Here is a 26,392-nt window from a genome sequence, read left to right as displayed (position 1 = left end):
CATGTTTGCATAAGGATAAAAATAATTTAGGAGTTTTACCAAAATTATCACTTCCAATAATATCACAAAGACATTTTTTCTGTAAGTTAACAATGCTGCAATCTATGTTAATTTTTTTTTTACTTTGCTTTTCTGCCATTTTTGGCTAATCATGAGGATGAGTGATGAAATTGATGAAGTGACCTCTGCCATGGAGGTCAGCTGCTAGCACTAATTATGAAGGTTACATACATATTGTTCCCAACAAGGATTCTTGCCTCACTCTCCACCTATGTCTCATAAACAACACTTTTGATATGACCTCACAAGAAAAAACCGAGTGTGGACAGATCAGGTGAACAAGCTGGCCAAGGAACAAGACCAGTTCGTCGTATCCACCATCAAGGAAAGGTCTGATTCAAGTGGTTACGAGCATCATGTGAGTAGAACCTGCTGGCAAGAATCTTGCTACCTGTGATATCATCAGAACGACTCCAGGGATGTTAGAGAGGATAGGACAGAGCTTCTTGCAATGCTGTCATGCCTGCATCGATACTGGGGGCTGCCATTTTGAACACCTACTGTAACAATTTGATCATAGAGTGCTACAATACGCTGTAGTAATGTCCGTATAGAATCTAGAAGCCTCATCGTATTACATCTACAAGTCACATCTTTCAGTTATCTTATTCCACTGTCACAGGCAGCCCCAACTAGTTTTGCTGTTTAACTTTTTAAGGACATGTTTCCGGACCGGGTTTTCTCATCTCATATTGGTACTTGGGTCAGTCTCATCCACCCTGCCACTTTGATTCAAGGTCACAGAACACCCTGTATGGACATTCTGAAACAATCCTCCACGCAACATGAATTGCTACCCCAACTGCCAACATTACTGCATGTCCCTGGAATATAAAATGATATCCATCCATCCATGGCACATTTCAACCTTTAGCATAAATATAATTTTCTTTAACAAATGAAAAGGAGAAAATAAAGAAGCAAAATTAAATACATATTATTAGTTTATTGTCAATTCATCCTTGTCATCATTGGAAGAAAGATGACATTTATGACAAAAAGCAAATCTGTGCCTATTCTGCAATAGTAACATCAGTGTGTTGTTCTATCCAGTCCAAGTATGATGTGACCCTGGTGAAGGCAGGTGGGTAGCCCTGCTCACATCCAAGGGAGACTCCAAATGAGACAATGCCAATCTGCACTGGGCTACCATCTGCTCCGGGAACGGTCAATGGGCCGCCACTGTCACCCTGCAGAAGAAAAAGCATATATTTAGAGCCAGGTAGATACACTAAAGGCATGTTTCCATAAAAAGATTAATTTTTGCTATGTGCATTGCATGAAGGTGCATTACGGATGTGTAGGTACATATATATATTTCTAATCTCAATGGACCATATTAGTGGTGACATCACAGCAGGCGACATAGCATGATTTGAGTCTAAACAAATCGGTCGCATGCTTTTCTCCTGTTTAAAAGCATTGAATTTTCCATCCAAAGGGGTAGCTTTAATGATTGTGACAGCAGTTATGAAACAAAATTATGATGCGTACATCAATGTAAAGATAAGATTTCGGAGAATACGTTTATATATATCACACCTTACAGAGAATAAGGTAAATTATAACAGGAGTAAAAACTATCATGCATTTTGAAAAATAATCTAGATATTGTCGTTCCGAAGCTCAGCCAATCTCAAATGCAGTCACGCTGCCACTATGGATGATGGGAAACAGCAGCCTCATGTGACTGCAGCAGCGCCACCTATTGGCTGCCATTCCGAATCGGATGCTGTTAGAAGCATTCGCGTTACTCGATTTCCTACTTCATTTATTCTTCACATTTTCATCTGTAAGGCTTGTGTTATATATAGACGTATTCTCCGAAATCTCATCTCTACATTGATGTACGATATGCATCACAATTTTGTTTCATAACTGCTGTCACAATTCTTAAAGCTACCCCTTCCGATGGAAAATTCAATGGTTTTGAATAGGAGAAAAACCACGTGACTTTGCTTCAACTCAACATTCCAACGTGACGTCACACAAACATGGTTCACAGTGGAGACGTTAAGATCACTTCCACTCTCTGGTCACCTTCACCTCAACAGGATCACTTATGAATGGGTTTTGATGAAAAATTCCTATCCAATTTTGCAGCTTGGGATACAAAAGTAGGTCACCCTTTGATAGTCTGATAGGTAGTTCTTAGGGAGAATTCAAACCGAAGCGACAGGCAACATATGTTGCTTTTGGATTTCACCAATCGAACATAGTCTTGTGCAGCCTGTCATGCCACTATGGTATGAAACATTGCTGCTGATTGACTCGTTCCTATGCTTTGGTGTTAAATTTCCCTTAGAGGCATGCATATTTCGTTTTTGATTTAAATGTGAAATAACGCACTGTAATGTTCATTTTTCATGTATTTGAAAGGTGTGAGGTGCATATTCCTACCATATTTTGTCACAAAATGAACTGCAAAATGTGAAATAAACTCTTAAACATGAAATTTAGAGTTCATTTATCAATACGACCCTTTATCAAGGCTGAATTATTCTGTAAGTTCCCGGGGAAATTGATTAACTCTGCTGTAACTTTTTGAGAAGTAAATACGTATAGGAATAAACTTAATACACTGATAACTACATAACTATTAGAATGGAAATCTATATTTTATGTAATAATTGTAGTTTTCAAATTAAATTTATGGTTTTGTTCACCAGTTTAACACCGAAATGTCATTTTATATTCTGCTTTTGATCCTGATATGTGCCCAGTTTTTGTATCGATGAAATCAAAATGTTGCACAGGTAAAAACTCTATATTACATTCCAGTTACATTATGTCAGAATTTCACATTTACACTTGTGTATTGGAGTGTCAAACGATATTTCTACTAGAATTTCAAAATAAAAATTGCATAAAGTTTATGATTTAAATTTTATTGAATTTTATTGCCCAGCAACATGGTGATTTTGAAATTCCTATTTTAACTTAAATAATTCATTGAAAATCCCTGATTATGTCATTTATGCATAAATTTGATAAGAACTAAATGAAATGTTTTGAAGTTAATTACATTCTGATACATTATCAAAATATATGTCAGAGATACCTGAAGGATATATTCTTGTGAATATCATGCTTTCATAAAATGTAATATTGATATTCTTGAAGACCTTGGTCTAGAGATTTTCATAAAGTTTTCTACAAAATAAAGAATCCTGTATTCACATCTCATATATGATATAGATCCTCTTCCTTGTTTATTTCTTTCTACCTGGGTTATTTTACATTGCTTTTCTACCTCTTTGTGTGATGATGAAGATGAATGTTGAACTGGCGAAATGAATGAATGGACAGAAACATTGATACATCTATGCCTTACCCAGGGTTTGAACCTGGGATTCCTGGCTTCATAGTACTTTACATTGACTCCACCATAGAGGTTAGTGCTTTCTTGCTTTTCACCTACAACTATAATAATTCCAAACCTAGAAGAAGTCTTGACGCAAACAAAATTATGTAAGACTTAAAGCTTTCCTGGCAACGAATGATGAATAAATTCTCTCAGGCTATCGACCAGTTCAATTCTGGAACAGTTTTCAAGCTTTCGAGAACTAACGTTAGCTCTCAAAAGCTCGGAAACTGCTCTAAAATTGATCTGGTCAATAGCCCAAAATAATTTATTCATCGAAATTATGTAATTTGATTATAGGATGTTTCAGTAACTGAGCAATACACTACTAGTTTTTATACTTTCTTTCTTGTAAAAATAGTATTTAATGGAAATTACACTTACACTGCATGTGCTCTTTCCATCAGCACCTGAGGTGCATATCTTGCTGGCTGTTAAGATAAGAGCGGAGTAGGTCTCAGCGCATTCAGTGTTTGTTATGATTGGGTTCTCAACATATCTCAAGACGTCACTGATAGTTGTAGCACCTGCAATTACATGTGCAAATGATACATAATATACTAAGAAAAACAAACTTCTGTATTTTTGAATTTCAGAATTTCCAAAGTTCTTCCTGTTGTTTGTGTTGCTAAAGCCATTATAAACATAAAATCGGAATATATCTTCTCCTTCACTGATGTATCAGCAATTGTGTATAAGGTTTAAACACTAGAAAATATATTAAGAATGCAACACAAGATCCATTCTGCATTTATTTTCATATACCGAATTTCCGTATGTATGTTTTGGGAATGACCTATTTAACTTATTCATATTTGAATTAATTTATTTCCTTGTATTTTATATTGCACTAATTATTGCAGATATATTTTCAGAGACAATGTTTAACATTTTGTTATAATTTGTGGAAAAGTCACATCAAGTCAAAACACGAAGTTACATGATTAATTCCATTAAGTAAAGGATCGTATAAACATCTATATACTTCAACGTGGGATTCTGTTTAAAGTAAGGTATGTATATGTACAGAAACAAGATAGAAATTAAATTCTTAAAGTGTATAGTACAGTGGACCAAAACAGATTTAATAAAGAGTGGAGAGATTTGATAGAATGTGAAGCTAGCAAAGATAGGCAAGGTACAGTTGAAATAGTTTGGGCACATGAAGAGAATGGGGTTAAAAATACTTCCAGGGAACATGGGGATTCCAAGGTGTTTGGAAAGAATAGTTAGTACAAATGGGAAAAGGAGAGTGCAATGGAACAGTGTATAAAGGCAGAAGTATGAAAGAAGAGGCTTGACTTCTATGTCAGCCTAGTTGATACTGGAGACAAGGCAATCAATTGTGGTAGCAGACACCATGTTTTATCAAAAGCATAGGTGCCGACTCCATGGGGCTTGGGGGGGCTCGAGCCCCCCCCCCCCAATGTTAACGATGTTGGGGCAGAACCCCCAAATAATTTTGCTTTAGAGGATCTAATGTATTATTTTGCTTCTCTTGTAAAGTTTACTCTGAATTGTGCCACATGAACTTAACTTTAAATACACATTTGAAATGTTCTAGACCATCAACTTTGGGGGACTGAGACCACTAAACCATCAACTTTGGGGGGCTATGACCAGAGACAGCAAAACACATGACTTATTACTATATACCAAGTATGTAATTATGAGTATTGTTAAAATTTTTACTAAAAAGGGTTTCGAGAGACGATGTGCATGAACTAGGGTAGTGGGCTACAAATGGCTCTCAAATGACATTCAGAACGAGATCATTGATATATTAGGGAGATCTGTTTTGCGCTCCGTGGTAGCAGATATTAAAAGTCGGGAATATTTTGCTATTATGGTTGACGAAACTTGTGACATATCCATCCGTGGACAATTAATATTCTGCATTAGAGCTGTGAATAAAAATTTTGATATTTTTGAGGAATTCGTGGGCTTTGATGAGATTCCGAACTCTGAGGCCAAAACTTAAGAAAGGTAGAGAATGAGTCATTCATTAATTTATTTCAGTGATCAGAGCCCCCCAATAATTTTGACAAGTCGGCACCCAAAAGTATGCTGTAACTTAACATAACAAATTAGTGAGTTAGAATTTTTAAGTTGCAGGAAAATATTAAAAGTGAACAATTGTCAACCATAATATTTATCATTTGTTATGAGAACATTTTAGATGAAGGTGCATTGTTCATAGCCCCTCTCTTAAATAGTAATGAGGGCACAACAAAAGTAGATATACATATTAAATCATGTGACAATTGTTGAAAAAACTTACTGTCTGATGAAAGCCCCCAACCACTGACAGTTGATGTCTCTCCCACGAAGGTTTCCCCTACTTGGCTTCTTGATGGCAAAGCTATTGGCTGAATGGCATCTAGAAGGAAGAGAAAGAAAACTAGAAGTTAGATACAGAAACCATAGGATTTAATTATTACAATCATGAAGTGATCAAATTCTTGAGAGAAAAGTGCACATAAAAATCCACATTTACTTAGTATACAGTTTGATCTAAATATTAAAACAGTTAAGAAAATGAATGAATTTCTGTCATTGCACTGTTATAAGCATAGTCGTTATTTTGGATATGTTCCATTATTCTAGCATGAACTGAAATACTTAGGAATACAAAACAATAGTTATTACATAATATCCATAGAATATAGTGAACAGTTCATTCATGCTTAGATGAACTCATACAATGAATCTTTAAATCACAATGTTCTCTCTCCGAGTTTCAAAACTCATTGTTTATGGTTATGTAATAAAAATAAGTTACAGGCAATTATAAATTTTAACACCATTAAGCCTTGTTTCCATGATTATGAAAAACTAAATATGCTGACCAAGGCAGTAATTTATTTTATTAAAAACATAAACTAAACGTAACGTTTCAACCTTCTAGCAAGGTCTAAATGTAACGTTTCAACCTTCTAGCAAGGTCTTCATCAGACTCTGTATCAAGTATATAAGTAACAAGATACACAAAAAGGGCATTATATATACACAAACATTACTCCCTCCAGACTATTAGAAAGTTGTTAGGAACTTTCTAGCAGGTGGCTTTCACTTTCCAACTGTACTTTCACCTAAAATGCTAAACATAATTACTTTCATATAGAATGTGAAGAGATATTCATATAGAAAATCTCACGCTCTTTTTCCTTCATTTTTCTCCCTTCTCCTCTCCTCTTTCTCTCTTGTCCTTTTGACTCTTTCTAACACCTTCCTCCATTCTTCCATGTTTAGCCTTTTAGGTGAAAGTACAGTTGGAAAGTGAAAGCCACCTGCTAGAAAGTTCCTAACAACTTTCTAATAGTCTGGAGGGAGTAATGTTTGTGTATATATAATGCCCTTTTTGTGTATCTTGTTACTTTTGTACTTGATACAGAGTCTGATGAAGACCTTGCTAGAAGGTTGAAACGTTACGTTTAGTTTATGTTTTTAATAAAATAAATTTTGTTCGAATACACCTTAATTGTTGCATTTATAAAAATGATTAGAATAGATATGGACAGTTTAACCAGATTTTTAAAAAATCCATTCACATTACCAGAAGATTTGTTTTTATTTGCAATTGCAATGGCTTGTTCACCTTTCACTTTTACATTGGCTCTATAATAATCCCCCTGGTGCAACAGCCCTTGGCGGCTGAGGCCTACTCCTACATGCCTCAACAGAGGTAGGCAATCATCCAATCAGTTACGAGCTTGGTCAGCACAACAAACTCCCAATTGTTGGTTTTCCATGACCCGGTTATGCTACTCATTCGTAGCTCCCCACAATGGGTGTGGCCACCGGTCGCATACACTGTCTGAAATCTAAGGAGAAACGTTATTACACTTTCCCCCATACAGAAGATTTGAACCTGCATGCATACCGTAGACCAAGTCCAAAGCCTCATGCCTTAGGCTGCAGAGTCACAGTGCAGGACTTACATTAGCACTACCTTCACAAAAGCATCTACCTTTTGCTTTTCAATATTCAGATATTTCCTACAGTCCCGTGCTTAATTATAATGTTGAAAGTTATGTTGATATTGAGTTTAATTGAATTTCACAAACCTGTAAATTCAACTGGCTGTGGAAGCTTGAGAACAGCAATGTCGTTCCTGATGAGAACAGAGCCATAATCAGCATGTACTGTCAAATCTGTAGATACGAGATCCACCTGAGTTTCTTCTGAGGCGTCGGACACATTTTGGGCACCCAGAATAACTTCAGCTTGGCTTGCTCTGTAAGTAAGACAGAAAACTTTCTTCAGTAGATGGGCACGTGGGCATCACCAGAATTTTTTGTATGGCAGGGGCCAGGTCATTAATATAAAATTGATCACATCGGTGTATCTCTTTGATCTGATATATCTGCCAGTAGCTTGTAATTTAGTGCAAAATTCAACCAGATTTGTTATTATGGACATGATTATGTAATTCATGTGTTTTAACTTTGTAAAGTAAATGTGTAAATACGCAATTTATTTTTCAAAGTAAAACCGATTACCGATTGGAATCACCTGCTTTTGCATGGTAATCAAGGAGGTTGGTTCATCCTCAAAGTTGTCTAAAGCTAACAATAAATCTTCAATGATCCTAGTGGGTGAAAAACAAAAAAAAGTATAAGTTGTCCACCTAGGGTTACCAGACGTCCGGTTTTTCCCAGACATGTCCTACATCTTAACCTAATGTCCGGTGTCCGGGAGGAACTTGAAAATTATCATAAATGCCCTACATTTTGAACGTCACATAATATTAATTTAAAAAATACGTATTTCAGTTGTTCAAAGAGAAATCATGCAAGTTACAAGTCTATGGACTGCACTCCCGAATCCAATAGTGAAATCTATTTTGATCCAATCATTGCCCAAAAAGAAGGGAAACGTTTGCCCCACTAGAGCAAGAACGGAAGCAATTATTGAACAAAGTTTTGGGGTCACATTCTGATCAGTGTCTGAACGGAATTTCTTGCCTTGAGGTTTATACTTATGGATATATTTCCCATTCTTATTCAATTAATTGTAAAGCAGGGGGTATAGAGAACAAAGTAATTGAACTAAAAACTATCTCAGATCAAACTTCTGCAACCATTTCAAGTTACGGTAATTGCTGAATATTTGTTTGCCATTCCAGGCCATAATGAAAAAGTTGAGATAGTACTTTCATTAGCATCAGCATCATGGACTCATGAGAGAAATAAGTATTTAATAAAAGTCTGTACAGTACTGGTTCAGTATAATTTCAAAGAGTTTTACTGTTCAGTCTCTCATAAATATAATTTGACTAAATCTGAAAATTTGAAGAAACTTGGCTCCTCTGAAAAGTACCAGTTAAAACATGGGTTAGGAAGATTGATTACAAGTTTGGAAATTTTGCATTTTAAGAATCCATTAAGAATTCATATTTTCTTTTAAGCTCAAAAGTGTAAATTTTAATTTACTTCCTAACATGTTCTACATTGTGTATTGTTTATTGCGAATGTTTTGTGTCCTACATTTTGACTTAAAGTCCTACATTTTGGGACAGCATGTCCTACTTTTCCCGTATAGCGATCTGGTAACCCTATGTCCACCTCCTGACGAGAGGAAGTTGTTAATATGCTACTGATTTTACTAACACCACATATTATACAATTGCATATTTTGTACCTGTTAATAGTTATTGCTCTAAATGCTGATATGTTATCTTCAAGTTTGATATAGTATTTCATGTTCCCCAAAATTTATAATAGTAACAATAATTTATACTATGGATGGCATACCTTAACTGATACCACACAAAAGTTGACAAATAAAGTTTTATATGAATAGTCTGTAATTGAGTGCACTACTCACAATGAATATAAATTAGGGATCAGCCGACATTAAAACACTTACTGATATCAATAATCAGTATTCTACTGACATGATAAAAAGTCACAAATGTTCCTTAAATGAACAAATGGTTCACAAACATCTGTAATGAATATATGTAACTAACAGACAACTATAACAGATTTTGTCTTTAAATAAGAAACTGCATATTTAGACATTACTTTACAAAAGCTCAGTATATGAATTAGATGTTTGTATTCATAAAGCTAATAACTTAATGATCAAATTTTGCACTAAATTACAGGTTATTACAGATATATTGGATTGGAAAATTATTGGGAATTTTACTGATAAATATACACTGTATGCCGATATCAGCCCATACTGTTACACTACTGATTAATTTTTCATATGCCTAATACATATAAGGTAATAATTTACATATTCTAGTTTTGTAGAATACATTTTTAATATTCAGCTTCTTGTCTAAGCAAGGTCTACCAGTCAAGAAAAAGTACAGAAATCAACAAGTAGGTCAAGAAGTCAAGAAAAGTCTAGAAATTATACTTGTGGTCAAGAATTTTTGCTATCACAATTGATTGATTTAGTTTGTTTTACTTTACTTTTCTGCCCCTTTTCGCTAATTGTGGAGATGAGGATGAATGGTAGTAAGATGAGATGAATGAAAGGACAATCACAAACATGTAGGGATGACAACGTGAGCCTTGCAGAAGATTATACTGAGTGTTAGTTCAGACACCAGAGCGTCACTAAACCCTGTACCAGCTAACTGTAGACCAGGTGAACGAGAACAAGTCTCTGCACAAGTAGTGATGTGAGACGGCTCCACCAATGAACAGTGAAAGAAACGGGATTGTGCAATGGACGACTGGAGTTATCCGCTTTCCCTGCTGCACTCTTTCAGTGTTGCAAACTTTCGAAAATGATAATACCGTATGCACATGGCAAACAGATCGTATTTTTGTCTCCAAGTTCGTTCGCTTGGTTTAAGAATATCTTAGGAAAATATTAGGGATAAAACAGCAAGTGTAAATCTTGACAAGTCATACATTTAGCGTATGGACTAAGGTCTGGGCTGTATGTCTGTACATGCCATGAAATTTCTGTACATGTACAGTCAGGACCGAAATGTTGGCAATGCTGTGCTTTCAGCACTCAATTTTCCTCATCTTCCTCTGCCGCTATGCATGGCTCTGTTCTAGTTAGCTGGGACAGGCTATAGTCTACCAAGTGTAGTCCAAGGTGTACTATGTGGAAGGAATGTTGACTTTTAGGTGTCTTCGGTAAGGGTCATTCCTTACACCACTGTCACAATGATGACAATTGATTTTATTCTTAATTTATTATGATAATTTGAGCAGCTGACTGAGTGATAGGTGGTTTGTTTTATTATTTTTCATGTCTAAAACCTATCCTATAATAAGCAAACTTTCCCTGACAGTTGTTTATGAATATTTGGAAACATAAAATTGTTTTGAGTTGTAGTTACAATTTGTTCAGGTTTGTTTCTTAAGAATTTCATCCTTGTATGTGCGAAGTTTGTAAAATATTGAGCAAAGTAATGTGGCAAATCCCCATCCAGAATTAAGTCTGAAGCATTTTTTTTTATGTGCATTAACAGAAAAAGCAAGTCTAATTCTCTTGTTAAAGTACAGCTTCAGTTTTCATCTTACCAGCCATTTAGTAGTTTTTTTTTAATTAAATATTGCTAATTTCCAGCTTTAACTAAGTAGGGTTTGATTAAATAAAACTGAAAAAGGGTAAAGAAAAAAGTCATGAAAAGGTCAAGGAGTTTGGATTTGTTATTTTGGTAGACACCCTGCTAAAGCAAATCCCATTTAATAAGGTGAGTATGCCATTCACTTTGTTCGTGCAAAATTTTAAAAAAGTAAAGTGCTCCCCTATGCATAGCACCACGCTATGAAGGCGTATAGGGGGTGTGGGGGTAACACCCCACACTTTCTTGATCCGGTCGTGAGTGGGGGTGATGTGATCAGCATCATGCCCCTGACCACCTTCACCCCCCAGGGTTTCCGCCAGGTACCCATGTTATTCGACTCTGGGTGGGTGCTGGGGTCGCTTCCAACGTTAGAAAAGTTCCCGGATTTAAACCGGCCGGGGATCGAACCCGGGACCTTTAGCATGGTAGTCAGACGGGTTACCGACTGAGCCACCACGTGCAATATTTACCATTTTATATTGATACTATAGCTATCATGAAATTTATCTTGGCAGAGGCATCTCGTGAACGCATTCGGTGCATGCTGCGCATGCGTCAATTGTGGCGAAAAGAACAGCTCGCTCTGCGACGACATTCATGAGCATTTCTACATTCTAATTTCTTCATATAGGAGAAGTATTTATTTTACACGAGAGCGCTGAACTAAGCTTATATTACATTTCTTGGATCTGAAGTGGAAGAAAGTAATAATTCTTTTCCCACAATTGATGCATGCATCACTTCAGATCCAAGAAATGTAATATAAGCTTAGTTCAGCGCTCTCGTGTAAAATAAATACTTCTCCTATATGAAGAAATTAGAATGTAGAAATGCTCATGAATGTCGTCGCAGAGCAAGCTGTCCTTTTTCCCACAATTGACAAATGAACAGCATGCATTCACGAGATGCCTCTGGATCTTGGTATATTTTGTATTTTAATTTCTCTTTCACTTTGAATATTATATTCACTGTAACTAAATATGTGAAGATTGGAGAAAAGCAGTATTAATAATTTAAAAATTATGAATTATGAAAAACTATATTAATTTTAATGCTTTCTAGAATTTTTATAGAACTCAATAACTCAGTCATTCCTATTGTAATATCTGCAAATATAATCTTACCCATCAAGGCAATGAGCAGCAGTGAGAACGTAGTTCTGAGAAATGAGGGAACCTCCACAGAATGCTAAGCCCTGAGACAAGGTGACGTACAGAGCAACTTGGTGTGGGAACTGTTGGGGTGCTGCCTCTTGCCCTCCTGTAATTTTCAGACCACCCTTGCGTGACACTGAAAAGGAAAGATTAAAAAAATCAGATTTTCATCCACAACTCTGAACATCTATTTTTCAAATTTCTTCTTCTTCCTCTTACAGGTCTGGGTAACCAAAGAATGTTCTGTGACTACAAACATTTATCATTCCATCAATGACATGGTCTTGTCTTCCTAAGCTTCTTTTTCCTTTTAGCCTGTAATTTAATCATGTTCTAGGCTAACGGCTATCTGGCATCCTCAGATCATGTTGATTCCACTTTAACAGATATTTTAGAGTTTCTTCCACCATTGCTTTGATCTTCCATTTATTTCAGGTTTCTTCACTTCTAATTTTGTCTTGTAAGTTACTCCACTTAAAGACTGCAAGAATCTCATTTGTGAACAATTTGATCTAGTTTCATCACATTGATGAAAAGTCCAACATTTTGTACTATACAGAAGAGCCAGTTTCGAAATTATGTTATGATTTGTAATTTGAATTTCTTATCTAATTTGTTTTCAAAAATTTCTTTGCAAAATTCCATTTAATCTATTATATTTTAATAATTTTTTCCCATATTTTTGGTGTTTGAACTGTCAAATGTGGCTTCCCAAATATAATGTATGTTACCTGTTCAATTATCACTATTTTTACGCTTACCATTTGTTTTGGTATTTCATTATATTTAACAATTAATGCATGCTTCATACAAACAAAATGCTATAGGTGACTACAAAGGCACTTCATTTTTTTATTTTTTTTATTAATTTTTCGTATTTACTATAGGATGATTCTAAAAGTTAAAATATATAGATATTTTTGAGATACAGACTTTTTGATATCAAATCAACAGTACACATTCTTCAAAACTGTATAAGGGCCTCCTCGATGCATCAGGGTAATGTAATTACCTTTTAATGAAAGGGGCCTGGGTTCAAACACCAGCAGAGGTATTTTAACAGTGGTTTGGATCCCACATTAAACCGTAGGTTCAGTCTCAATTAGGCTAACTAGCCGGCCCCTGTGGAGGAGTGGTTAGCACATTGCAATACGATGAAGGGGTTCCGAGTTTGAATCCCGGCTTGGGCATGCACGTTTGCGAGTGTCCATTCATCAATTTCAGCATATCATCACCCATCCCCATCTTTGCAATTAGCCAAAAATTAGAACAAAAGCGAAGTACAATAAAGCAAATCAACCAACCAAATCAATTTGCCTAACTGAGTTTGATGTTAAATGGATATATAAACTCAATGTCTCATGAATGCTGCTTGCTTTCATTAATATGGCAATCAACAAATCCATAGTTTCTGGTGAGAGCATAATTATTTTTTGTAAATGTTAGTCTTTGTTAATATTAGTTAGCTGTGGGGATTGTTTTCTCAGCATTAGCACATCTCTCATCAGGCTTGTGGTCAGCATAATGAGCTACAAAGATAGAGGTCCCAGGTTGGCAATGCATGGATTTATCATTGTGGCTATCCCATCTTCTATTTCACTATTCATATTTCACACTTATTGTCGTGATTAAGCCACATAACCATGATAGAAATATATATTTTTCATGCAAAAGAAAAATCAGTTGATTCTGTACCTGGGAATGATCTCATTGGTGGATTAACATGCAGGGGTATGGCCTTTCGTCTCTCCTGGGATGTCAGCTTGGCCTACAAATAGACAAAAGTATGAAGTTAAGAGCAAATACAGTCCATCACCACTGATCAGTCGCAGAGAAGAAGGATAACCGTGTCTGTATGGATATACACACACTCTCCCTTTTAGGCAGTCACATTTATTATATGAGTGGTAATTTTTCACGAAATTAACATTATTAGTTTCCTATTTATCATAGCTATCCCTCAGCATTTTTTCCAAAAATCTAATATGCTGACCAAGGCAGAATTTATTTTATTTTAAAACATAAACTAAACATTACGTTTCAACCTTCTAGCAAGGTCTCTTCAGACTCTGTACCAAATACAAATGAAATAAGGTACAAAACAGGAAGATATATATATATATACAAAAATCACTCCCCTCCAGACACAAGAATATTAGAAAGTTGTTTATCTGGAACATGGAGTATGGGGAAGACCACAGAAAAGCTATGCAAAGTGCTTAGGAAAGCAGGCATTAAAACATACAGGAAGGGAGGATGAAGCATCTTAAGAATAACGAAGAATGCGAACAAGAAAAAGGAAAACAGAGAAGAGGAAGAGGAAGGGATTATCTATGAAGTGAAGTATAAAGAATGTCAGTGTGTGTACATAGGAGGAACAAAGAAGAGGCTTAAAGACAGGTTGAAACAACATAGGGATGATGCATGACTTAAGAGAGAGAGAAATGTGATATTTATTTTAGGAGGGGGCTGTAGCGCCTTCAGCCCCCTCTGCGTACACCAGTGGCAGTGGGCATAGTTCCAGCCAGTTCAACATTTCATCCAGCGCTTCAAGTGGAAATTTTTAGCTGGAGGGATGATTGCAGGGGCGGCGCCACGGGAGCGCGAAGGGGTGCTTGAACACTTCCTAATTTTCTTCCGCACCCCCTATTCAAAACCTATGTTGAAAACATCAACTCTTAGAGTGTCATATGTCGTAGTCACATTGAGCGGCCGAATGTTAGGTATTGTAGTGAGACCGCTGTTATTGTATACAAAAGCCAAGCAAGCATTGAAAGAGAAGCCACATATATTTTCCTGTACTGTCGACAGTCTCTATAATGATCATAGACCGTTGTATTTTTTTTTGTCAGTATTGTTGTTAAGAATGGTTTCTTCTTTTGTTATAAGTGAACTGTTTGTATTTATCGATATTTACCTACAGCTCAGTGAGTTCCTTTTTTGGCATTGTTGCTTCTGTAATGCATTGTAAATTATCAGAGAGAGAAGTAAGACCAACTACATACGTACTTCAGCCTGCTAAGCAGTTTGGTCTTAAATGCATGAACAATTGTTTAAATGAAAAGGAGCACACACATTTGAGATATACCTATTTATATAATTTTTGCTGTTGGTTTGTTATGAGGCGGATGAATTGATTATGTAATGCATTTAAATAATGTTATATAGGGGAAAGTGGGGGAATCGTGCGCACCACGTTTCCGAAGGTACGAGCCAGAGAATGAGCTTTCGATTCATGCTATAACCTAGCGAGCGTCTCAGGAAATACTACTACATTGGGCTTTTCGCGCCAGTTGTATTGTGTTGTGTGTAGCGAGTGGATGTTTGTTTTTGTGTTCATTGTTGTTATTTTGCTGTTGACGAAAATAAGGAGGTATGTCTTAAATTTTTACTCTAGTGTTTTGAACTATGCTTGTTTCGATAGTGCATGATCATGTCTATACACGTGTCTACTTGTTACGAGATTAACTTTTTTATATTTTTTTATAGAAAGTAAATTTTTTGTAAGGTTGGTGTGGGGCAATGGTGCGCTTCGGAGAAAGGGTGCGCACGATTCCCCCGTATATGTAATTGAATGCGCACAATTACCCCAAACGACATTAAAGGTGAAACAAGTAGTAATACCCAGGTTTTTATTTTGTTCCAGATGCCACGAAATTACAACAGAAAAACTGAGAAGAACTCCTACTCTCAGGGTAATCTGAAAAACGCTCTGGACGCTATCAAAAAGGAAGGAAGAAAAATAAGGGAAGTTGGCAGATGGTACAACATACCTGAGTCTACTTTATGGAAAAGCTTGTAGAAAATCGTGATCTGCCTACTCCAACCCGGCTTGGAAGAAAATCAACGTTTTCTGTTGAAGTGGAAAGTGAATTGAAGGACTATGTTCTGACACTGGCAAAGTTATTCTACGGGTTAACTCCGAAAGAATTAAGACGCATAGCATTTAGATATGCAGAATATCACGAAATTGTACATTCTTTCAATATGGAACTGGCTCTAGCAGGTAAAGACTGGCTGTACGGATTTTTAAAACGAAATCCCGATGTAACTCTACGACAACCCGAAGGAACAAGCTTAAATAGAATTACTGCATTCAGTGAAGAAGAAACGAAGCTATTTTTCTCAAATCTTCAGAAAGTTATGGATGAATATAAATTTGAGCCAAGGCAAATCTACAACATGGATGAGACAGGCATCACTGTCGTCCCAAAGAAGTGCCCGAAGATTTACGCTGCGAAAGGTATGAAGAGGATTGGTGCTGCTACTTCAGCAGGAAAAGGGCGCACAATAACTGGTGTTTTTGCTGTCAACGCTGCTGGATCTTATATTCCTCCAATGCTGATTTATCTGCGGAAACGTATGGCACCTCAGTTACAAAGAAATGGTCCTATCGGGTGTTCTTACAAGTGTTCGAAAAATGGTTGGACAAACGCAGAATTGTTCACTGAGTGGCTAGTTCACTTTCAGAAATCTGCAAAACCCACAGCAAGTGACCCAGTGCTGCTTATTTTAGATAACCATGCAAGCCATATTTCAATTGAGAGTTATGAATTCTGCAGGAATAACCACATTCATATGGTATCTCTGCCACCGCACACATCACACCGGTTGCAGCAGCTCGACGTAACATTTTTCAGTCCATTGAAAAATGCATTGTACAGGGAATATGATCTTTATTGAACTACAACTGGCCATGAGAGGGTGACAGAATATGATTTGGCTGAACTCCTAAATCAAGCTTTCATAAAAGTTGCAACAATGGAGAAAGCTGTTTCAGGTTTCCGCTCTACAGGAATATTTCCCTTTAATCCCGACAAGTTTCAGGATCATGATTTTGCTCCTGTTCAGGACGTTACACTTGTTATCGCTGAAGATTCTTCCTCTCCTAAAGGTTCGAACAAATCATGTGGCATTCCGAACAGCGCAGATAAAGACTTAGTGGAAGAAAACAAAGATTCTTCCTCTCCTAAAAGTTCGAACAAATCATGTGGCATTCCGAACAGTGCAGATGAAGACTTAGTGGAAGAAATCATCCATCCAAATCCTGATAATAATGTGCCTTCAACATCTGCTGCAGGGACAAACTCTTTCCTTTCCTTTGTCCCAATGGGATTACGTCAAGGAAAAGGGAATAATACCAAAACTGTAAAGAATTCTAGGCGAGCAAAACAACATTCAGAAATTTTGACCAGTACGCCCATTAAACGCAAGTTAGAAGAGGCCCAAAAGAAGAAACAAGAAGGAAGTAAGAAGAAGTTGGACAAAATAACGCGACACCATAAACGTCCGTGTGGAATGAAAAGCATCAAGAAGAAGCTGATAAGGGAAAGGCAACTTTCAGAGTCGTCTGAGTCAGACACCGAGGATCAAGAAATTGTTTTTGATGACGATGAATTGGATGACGTAGACTTAGAACGGGGACAAGGCAGTGCTTTGATTGTACAAGACACTAATGAACGTTGCGGAATTTGTGGTGATTTTGGGAAAGACGATGAATTATGGTATCGATGTGTTTCTTGCTGTGAATGGAGCCATGCAGAGTGTACTGGTGTCGATACAGCCAAAAATTACGTGTGTGATTTTTGTAAACGAAAATAACATCGTCTTCCCCATTAATTTTCTTTCAATTTTAAATATTGAAACAGCAATTCAATTGCCTTCTACAATTGTAAGGCAACCACTTTTAACACATTCAATTTATATGTTGTTAATCTGATATATAACTACATACATTTTTATTTGCTGAACTATTTATTAATGCGCACCATTGCCCTACCCTTGCGTATCATTACCCCATAGGTTGGGGAATTGTGCGCAAGTGCAGGTTTGCATTACATGATGCATTACTCACGTACACACTGTTTTCTTTCAATTATAATTATTTCATTCAAAAGGAGAAAGAATGAAAAAGTATTAAGCTAAATTTCATATTTTCTCAAGCAAAATCTTTCCAAATATAATGAAAATTGCTTAGGTGCGCACAATTCCCCCACTTTCCTATATATATATATATATATATATATATATATATATATATATATATATATATATATTATGTATTATGTATTAAAGAAACTTCGAATACGTACACAATTTAGTGTTAACATGTCTCATATGTATTTTCTTATTGTTTACGTCACTCCAAATTGCATATGTGTAAAACATATGTTGTACATGAAAATTGTACATGTCATATGTAAAAAAAGAATTATAATCGTCATGCATTTTCTGTCTTTCAAAAATACAGTTTGTGTACTTGTTTTCAATTATTTGCTAATGTAAAACTGAACGTGTTGAAAAAATATTTCAAACCGTTCGTTCCAACAAAAATGCTTTAGCACCGACTTCTCCCCTTTTTGCGTGTTTACGAGAATAATAACGTATTTTATACTACTATTATTACTATTATAATGCCATTATTATTATTATTATTATTTTCACGTTTATCCTAGTACTTACCCCCACCCAGACAAAAAATCTTGCTTGTGCCTCTGCTAAAACATGCATGCATATTTCATGCTTTCTTTATTTTCAGCATCGCACCCCATAGATTTTATTCCGCACCCCCAGATGATTAATCCTGGTGCCGCCACTAAATGATTGGTCAAGCTTTGGGGCTAGCAGGGGGGATGCTCTTATTGTTTAACATGGGGGCAATGAGCCAACTGGGGGAATGGTTTCGAAAATTTACTAGCTGCAGGATACCCCCTCCCCCATCACTTCGAGCACTGATTTCATTGCTATCTTTATTTAAGTTCGGAGGAATTATGGTTGCTTCATATTATACATCAAACGACATACAAGCATTCTGCTCACTTAACATTAGTGTTAAATCAACCATATAAATTTAATAATACAAAACACCTTATTTACTTTTAGTGCTTTAAGTGGGGTCCGGACCCCTAGTCTCCCTCTCTGAACACGTCGTCCTTTCCACTGGCCCTTTTCTAATTACAGATCATACTCAGTGGCCTGCCCAGGATTTTCGAGAGGGTGCTATGCGTACTTCGTTTAGTAATCTGTCCTCATTTTCCCACATTTCCTGCTTATTTTGGCGTTCTTTTTTAGGCCAAAATGGGGGGGATGTTGTCACTCCCACCAACCCCCTCTTGGGCACACCACTGGTTACTACTGTCATTGTATTCAGCCTTAATTGATTCTCGGACCTTACAAAATTCTTCTACTTTTGTTGTTCGTTGTAAGTTGTAGAGGCATATTTTCATTTTCCCTGAATTTTTATCGATGCTTTGCAGCATTTGCCAGGATGGTATAACTGATTACACGGAACGCAATCATTTTTTTGGTCAAGCACCGGCAGAACGCTGCACATCGGCTATATTCGCTTACTACGCCCGCCTGTCTGGCGAGCGAGCGAGTAAGAGAACTGTACCCCTGGGTTTTCAACCGTCAAGTATCGACAGCCCAAGGGTATCTAACTGGAAGGCATTGCAAGACTCAGCTCGCTCATTCCGGTTTTTCACAGTCTCCAGATACATGAGTCATGCAGTCACTCTTGCCAACTTTTAGATTCTAAACTGTTCAAGGAGCACTTGAAATGTTCATCACGTTTATCAATTTGAAATTGCAGAGATTTATTCCGTGGTAGAGAACATTTGTATCACTCATACCCAGTGGCGGCGATTAGGTTCCAAAACACTAGGGGGGGGAAGGACAGTTTAGTTTCCCTCTGTACATAAGGTTAGCATGGTGCGGGGCCAATAGTGGCAAAAGTGTGTGTGGGTGGGGGGCAATTATTGTAGGCGAGACTCCTTGTGGACGGGCTTGTTCCGGGTCTCGTGCAGGCCTCTGAGCACCAGCCTACTCTCTTACGACACGGTCAAATGCCTTCGTTGTTTGGTTAGGCCTGTTTAGGGTTACCAGGACATGTCCCAAAATGTAGGACTTTATGTCAAAATGTAGGACACAAAACATTCCCAATAAATAATAAATATTTCTACAGAACAAGTTAAAAGTAATTTAAAAATGACACTTTTTCAGTTTAAGAAAGTTAATTCTTAATGAATTCTTATATGTACTGCAATATACTAAACAATACACTTCTACTACATGTTTTAACCGATACTTCTCAGAAGAGAAAATTTTCTCAGGTTTAGTCAAAATATATTGATGAGAGACTGGACAGTCAATCTTCGAAATTATAGGGACCAGGCGACCAGCACCAAACTTTTTACAAACTTTATGAAAAAAAGAAAACAGTCGTCTCTCAACATTTGCATTATGACAACAATTACCGTAGTTTGAAATGGTTACAGAAGTTTAATCTTGGGTATTTTTAGTATAATTACAGGATTTGTACCAAAATATCAAATCCAAAATTTTTTGCTTTTTCGGGACTTTTCTTGACCTTTTTTTCGTTTTTGTTAACCTTTATTTATTTGATCCCTACTTAGGTAAAGTTGGAAATTAGCAAATAAGATAATACATATCTATGATATTTAATGAAAAAACCCTACCAAATGGGCAGTTAAGCTGTATTTTACAAGATAATTAGACTTGCTTCATCTATTAATGCATCCCGGACTGCATTTCGCATTTCGCAAACTAGCGATGTTCTGGCGTCTGGATACAAAGCCAGTATAATTTTATGTGGGGCTTGTGTTGTCGACCCTATGTGTATGTGATTGTTTCTTCATCCATTTTATCTTACCACCATTCATCCTCATCTTCGCGATTAGTCAAAGGGGCAGAAAACTGACGTAAAATAAACTAAATCAACCAATCAGTAATCCTGGTAGCAAAAATTCTTGACCACAAGTAGAATTTCTTGATTTTTATTGACTTCTTGACCTACTTGTTGATTTCTTTACTTCTTATTGACTTTCTTTACCGGTGGACACCCTGAATAATTCTGTTCTCTATACCCCCTGATTTACAATCAAAAATACTGAATAGCAATGGGAAACATCTTGTTCCATCAGTATAAACCCAAAGACAAGAAATTTCGCTCAGTGACATCAGAATATGGACTCAAAACTTTGTTCATTAGTTGCTTCCGTTTTCCTGTTCGTTCTCTAGCAGGACAAACTTTTATTTTTATTTTGAACAATGGACTTGTAACTTGCATGATTTTCGTTTGATCAACGAAAAACGTACGTAGTTTCCTAATTAATATTATGTGACCTTGAAAATATAGGACATTTATGATATTTTTCAAATTCCTCCCGGACACGGGACATAAGGCTAAAACGTAGGACAAGTCAGGGAAAAACCGGACGTCTGGTAACCCTAGGCCTGTTAGGCGTAGATAAATACACTGATTTTTTTCCTGACATAACAAGGGCGGAATTTGACCAAATAGATCTTTGAGTTTATTCTGATTAGTGAGACCCTTGCATACAGTACGCTTCTTCAGCAACAGTCTGGTTAGTCAAGTGTGCAGGAGCTTTACGGAGTGGGGCGAATGTGATAGCTGTTTACAGAAGGCCACTCGTTCTTCCGAGAGTGTCAATCAAAATGGACGTTGCTCCTTTCATCGTTTCGTGGAAATTGTAGCAAAGAAAGGTAAGTAATATCTAGTGTCGTAGCTGTGTGAAAGATTTCACACCGAAGCGACATGTGCCGCGTGCAGCCGCCTTCGTGACGGAGTGGTTAGCACAGTGTATTACGACACCAGGGGTCCCGGGATTGAATTCCGGCCATGAGTGTTCTTTGTGATTATTCCTTCATCAATATCATCTTCTTCAAGATTAGCCATAGTGGCAGAAAAGCGAAGTAAAATAAACCAAATCAAATTAAAATGAAATCGCGTGAAGTAGTGCAGGAACGTTTTTGATTTGACATTTGAGAGAAAAGTTCAACCTCCATATACAGGGTGATTGGTAATTCGACCTATTCCTGGAAAGGGGTAATACTAGAGCACATTTGCAACAAATTTGATCCTATGCACCGATGGTCGGAAATCAATGGGTTTCGAGTTATTGCAGTTTGTAGATTTTCGTGACATATTCCGACTTGCGACCAAAAAACTACTAATTGTGAAAAAACTACTACACCCTGGGCACTTAATCGATATGTTGCTAACAGTTGACGAATGAGTGACTACTGGAAAAAAAAATCATGCCCAAAATTCACATACCCACATAAAGAAACAGTCATTGGAGCACACGTCATGAAGAAATTTGGAAATTATCGTTTAAATCGAAGAGGATTACTCAAAAAAATGGTAATACACTTAGCGTAAAAATTACGGAAAAAACTTCCTCGTTTCATAAGCTCTCCAAAAAGATACAAATGTTGTCAACTGGCACACGGGTTGGGAGAAAAATCTAAATAAAAAGCGGAGAAGGCGCGTTGTACATCCCCCCATCATCTGACAAGAATTATGTGGAGGGACAAATCCAAATTCGACCACGATGGTATTACGAATTTTCACAATGAGCATTTTTGGTCCCCTAAGGGTCATAACCCCAGAAAATCTAAAGAAAAAGCTCACCAGAGAAAATTCTCGCTAAATGGGAATCATCCACAGTCATGTGATCGGGCCATTCTATCTGCTACAAAACTTAAACGGCATTACCTACGAAAACTAAGGGAAGAATTGATGACGCTGCTGGAGGATGTGGCGCTTGCCACAAAAAGGGGCATGTTTTACCAACATGATGTCTGCCCAGCCCACTATTTCCGGGGTGTGCGACAGTGGCTGGACGACAATTATCCCATGCAATGAGTTGGTCGAGGCGGCCCGACTGCCTGGCCAGTGAGGAGTCCGGATTTGACGCCATGCGACTTTCAGTGGATTCCCAAGAAGAGTTGAGAGAGATAATTGTGACAGCCGCCCAATACATAAGAGACTGAGTGTGAACGAGAGTGACTGTGTCTGAAGTACGCCGCAGGCTGCGTACTTGCATACGTAACTGGGGAGGCAATTTGAACAGGATTTGTAGTTTTCGTAACAGTTAATTCTGACAACCTGGAATAATGAATGGTAAATAACATTATTATTTCACTCATTTTCGTTCCATTATTTCTGACAACCGACAACTTCTTTTCACTTTACACAGAGGTCTACAACGCGCCTTCTCCGCTTTTTATTTAGATTTTTTCCCCCAACCCGTGTGTCAGTTGACATTTGTATCTTTTTGGAGAGCTTATGAAACGGGGAAGTTTTTTCCGTAATTTTTACGCTAAGTGTGTTACCATTTTTTTGAGCAATCCTCTTCGATTTAAAAGATAATTTCCAAATTTCTTCATGACTTGTGCTCCAATGACTGTTTCTTTCTGTGGGTATGTGAATTTTGGGCATGAATTTTTTTCCCAGTAGTCACTCATTCGTCAACTGTTAGCAACATATCGATTAAGTGCCCAGGGTGTAGTAGTTTTTTCACAATTAGTAGTTTTTTGGTCGCAAGTCGGAATATGTCACGAAAATCTACAAACTGCAATAACTCGAAACCCATTGATTTCCGACCACCGGTGCATAGGGTCAAATTTGTTGCAAATGTGCTCTAGTATTACCCCTTTCCAGGAATAGATCGAATTACCAATCACCCTGTATAATGAATGTATGCGTGTTCGAGTAAGGTATGTAGCCCACACAGCTTTCAATTTCATGCAAATACGTCATTAAAATAGCAAATTCGCAAAATAATTTTTATTTATTTTTAAAAATTGTAAGGACATTTTCGACACAGTTTGTTTAACAGGTTTAAAAATTTGTAGCTACAATTCTGGAACACATAGAACTATAAGCTTCATTCTAACATTTTGCACATATTTTAAACCGTTTTTACTCCCTTATAAAGTTTGACGGCGCTCCCGCGTAGCCAAATGGTTTGCGCTCACGCCCTTGATGCGAGAGGTCCCACTTTCGATTCTAGATGGGAGCCCCAAAAATGTAGGTGTTGAACAGTGTGTTAATTTAATGTTAAACATTATAATTGTTATTATTCCTGAGACACTTTGTTCGGACCCCTCCCCGAAACAAATATTTGGAGATACGAGCCTGTCTATGCGAATAAAAAATCTTAAATGAGACAGTTACTTTTTCAAGTAAGGTTACTTTCTAAATAGTAACTTTTCAAAACATTGTTAATATCGAATTGTTACTAACCTGTGCGGCCACGGCCAGAAGAAGCAAGCACAGAATCGTCTTCATGGTTATTTACTGCAGAACAGTGACAGCTACTACTTCTCGTGCTGTATATATACAGAAATCTTATCGCAACCCACCAAGACAGATTACTGAACAAATCTGAATTACATGAATTGACAGTTCCTTCCTGTCATAGAAAGTTGCATAATATAGGAACGTGTGAAGAATGATTGTCACCAAGTGTAGCACTTTACAATCAGGGTCCAATGTTTGCACACTTCAATTTTGGCGTAAATCGTTGAGTTATCAAAGTGGGAAATCCTAAAGGATGAAGAAGAATGGTTCATTGTTTTATCTTTATCGTATTTTATTATTAACGTAATCGGCTTGTAAGTAAAATTGATTTGAGAAGCAGAGTACCTGATATTTTTAGCTTGCGAACGTCAGAAAGTATTACTTTTAACATGATGTGAAATGTTTTACGATAAGATTGTGCTGCATTAGATTTGTTTAGATTTTACAGTTACTTTGATTGATATTGTCTTGTGTTTATGAGCACTTTGATTGTTTCAGAGCATAAACACGGTTTAATCAACCTTTTTAGCACTGTTCGATGATAATACAGTAAATAAACAACATCAGCAAGAAAGGAAGTTAGTGGTGAGAATATCCTCAAAACTAGAAATCCGTAAACCTGCCGCGAACAATTTCGCTGCACTGAACACGTTTCAAGATGGAGAACGTTAAAACGTTTTTTTCTATCATGAAAGGACCTGACGTTCTGATCTCTTGCTTGGGTTTGGATTTAAGGTCAATTTATGCACAGAAAGGCTAATCGAGACTGGACCCAGGTCTACAGTTTAAAATGGGATTCGAACCACTACGTGCCTCCATACATATCACGTGCGTATTCACTCCTTTATAACAAGACGACGATGTTATCACTGGTCCATCGGAGAACACCCGAAGTAGCTACTGCTCACATTTGCCGAAAGCCAGCGGTGCCCAATATTTTATACCAATTCTATACATCTTCACATAAAAATGAGGGGAATCGTTTCGTTTGATTGGCTTGTTCTAATTTCTAGTTATGGCTATTATGTACATTTTTACCTACCTGTGGGTGATCGCGGGGATGGGGTTGAAATGAAACTCTACCTCTTATGCCTTTAGAATCGGTTTGGAAAAGGGGGGGGGGGGCAGGCTTACAAGGTTAGTCAAGCAGACAAATTGTTAAGAATAAGGTTCAGTGCACTAACAATGGCAGTGAGCATGAGCAGTTGTGTACGTTTTATGTTAGCAAACATGAAAGTGAGCCTACAGTACCTAAAGTAAACATATATTGGTTAAATATATCTGTATTATGTTGTTCAGCAAATCTTGTCTGACCAAAATAATTTGAGTAAAAAATTCAGCATAAAAGGGGGATGGGGGGATGTTCCACGTTTTGGGGAAGTACGTCATAGGTCTTGGGGGGATGGGCATCCCTGCCTAAAGCACATATTCATAGAATAAATAACGTACATCCTAGAAGTTTTAGAGAATCTTTGCTTGATTTTAGAGGGGCAAAGTCACTAATTTTTGTCCACAATAACCGTAGCAACATTAGAAGTTTTAAGCTGAAATTCATGTAATACAAGTGTAACCAATTCTTTTCTTGCTTCTGGCATTCCAAATGGTATTTTCCAATCTGTGCTTAGTGTATGTTTTCTGAGGTTAAGTAACGTGTATTTTGCAATTTTAGTGTGTCACTTAAGCGCTAGTTGGGTAATTGAAGCTTTCAAGTCTTGATGGAGAGGATCCGAGCCATAAATCATCAATGTTTTGACCACACCAACTGCCATAAAATTAGATATATCATTTAGATCACACACACCAAATACTTTGAGCAGCTCAGGAAATTTTCAGGGCGCTTACATAAGTCGACCGAAACAAAACTTTGGAAAATGAACATGACGTGGTTAAGGTTTTCTATTTTTTATGAATTACTTTATTCGTAACGTTTCCTTCCAACGCGTTCACTTTTCACTCAAGATTCGAATCCAGTAACCCTAGGCCTCGTAGCGCATACTCTAACCACTCGAACACCAAAGCGGTTCAATAAATGATCAAAGAACACATGTTAATCAGCTGATTTACAGCTAGACCATTGTGCATCATGTGTGAACCAAGGAACAAAACAAACAAGTAGAACATTCAAGATTGTTTCA

At 37.1% G+C, this 26,392-nt stretch overlaps 1 protein-coding gene across 1 annotated transcript; it reads right to left on the bottom strand.

Annotated features, from left to right (window-relative positions):
- Positions 1–986: 986 nt before the first annotated feature.
- Positions 987–24,334, bottom strand: LOC146000074 (brachyurin-like). Its single transcript, XM_083137404.1, has 7 exons — positions 24,201–24,334; positions 13,823–13,895; positions 12,098–12,263; positions 7,492–7,661; positions 5,706–5,804; positions 3,809–3,951; positions 987–1,250 (listed from the first exon to the last, which is right to left on the bottom strand). The coding sequence occupies exons 1-7, from the start codon at positions 24,243–24,245 to the stop codon at positions 1,074–1,076; spliced, it is 873 nt and encodes a 290-aa protein (XP_082993530.1). The 5' UTR covers positions 24,246–24,334; the 3' UTR covers positions 987–1,073.
- Between the last annotated feature and the right edge of the window lie 2,058 nt (positions 24,335–26,392).

The sequence above is a fragment of the Lepisma saccharinum genome, chromosome 16 (genome assembly GCF_977018435.1).
Source record: "Lepisma saccharinum chromosome 16, izLepSacc3.1, whole genome shotgun sequence".
Lineage (NCBI taxonomy): Eukaryota > Metazoa > Arthropoda > Insecta > Zygentoma > Lepismatidae > Lepisma > Lepisma saccharinum.
The sequence above is the reverse complement of the archived record's forward strand: the minus strand, read 5'-3'. Positions and strand labels throughout refer to the sequence as shown.

Bases quoted from the DNA above. Each gene is read 5' to 3' on its own strand.
- LOC146000074 (XM_083137404.1), bottom strand. From the start codon at position 24,245: ATGAAGACGATTCTGTGCTTGCTTCTTCTGGCCGTGGCCGCACAG. The intron at 3,952-5,705 runs GTAAGTTTTTTC...ATGTAATTGCAG, and splicing joins TTGGGGGCTTTCATCAGACA to GTGCTACAACTATCAGTGAC. The intron at 1,251-3,808 runs GTAAGTGTAATT...TTTCTTCTGCAG, and splicing joins ATGGAAAGAGCACATGCAGT to GGTGACAGTGGCGGCCCATT.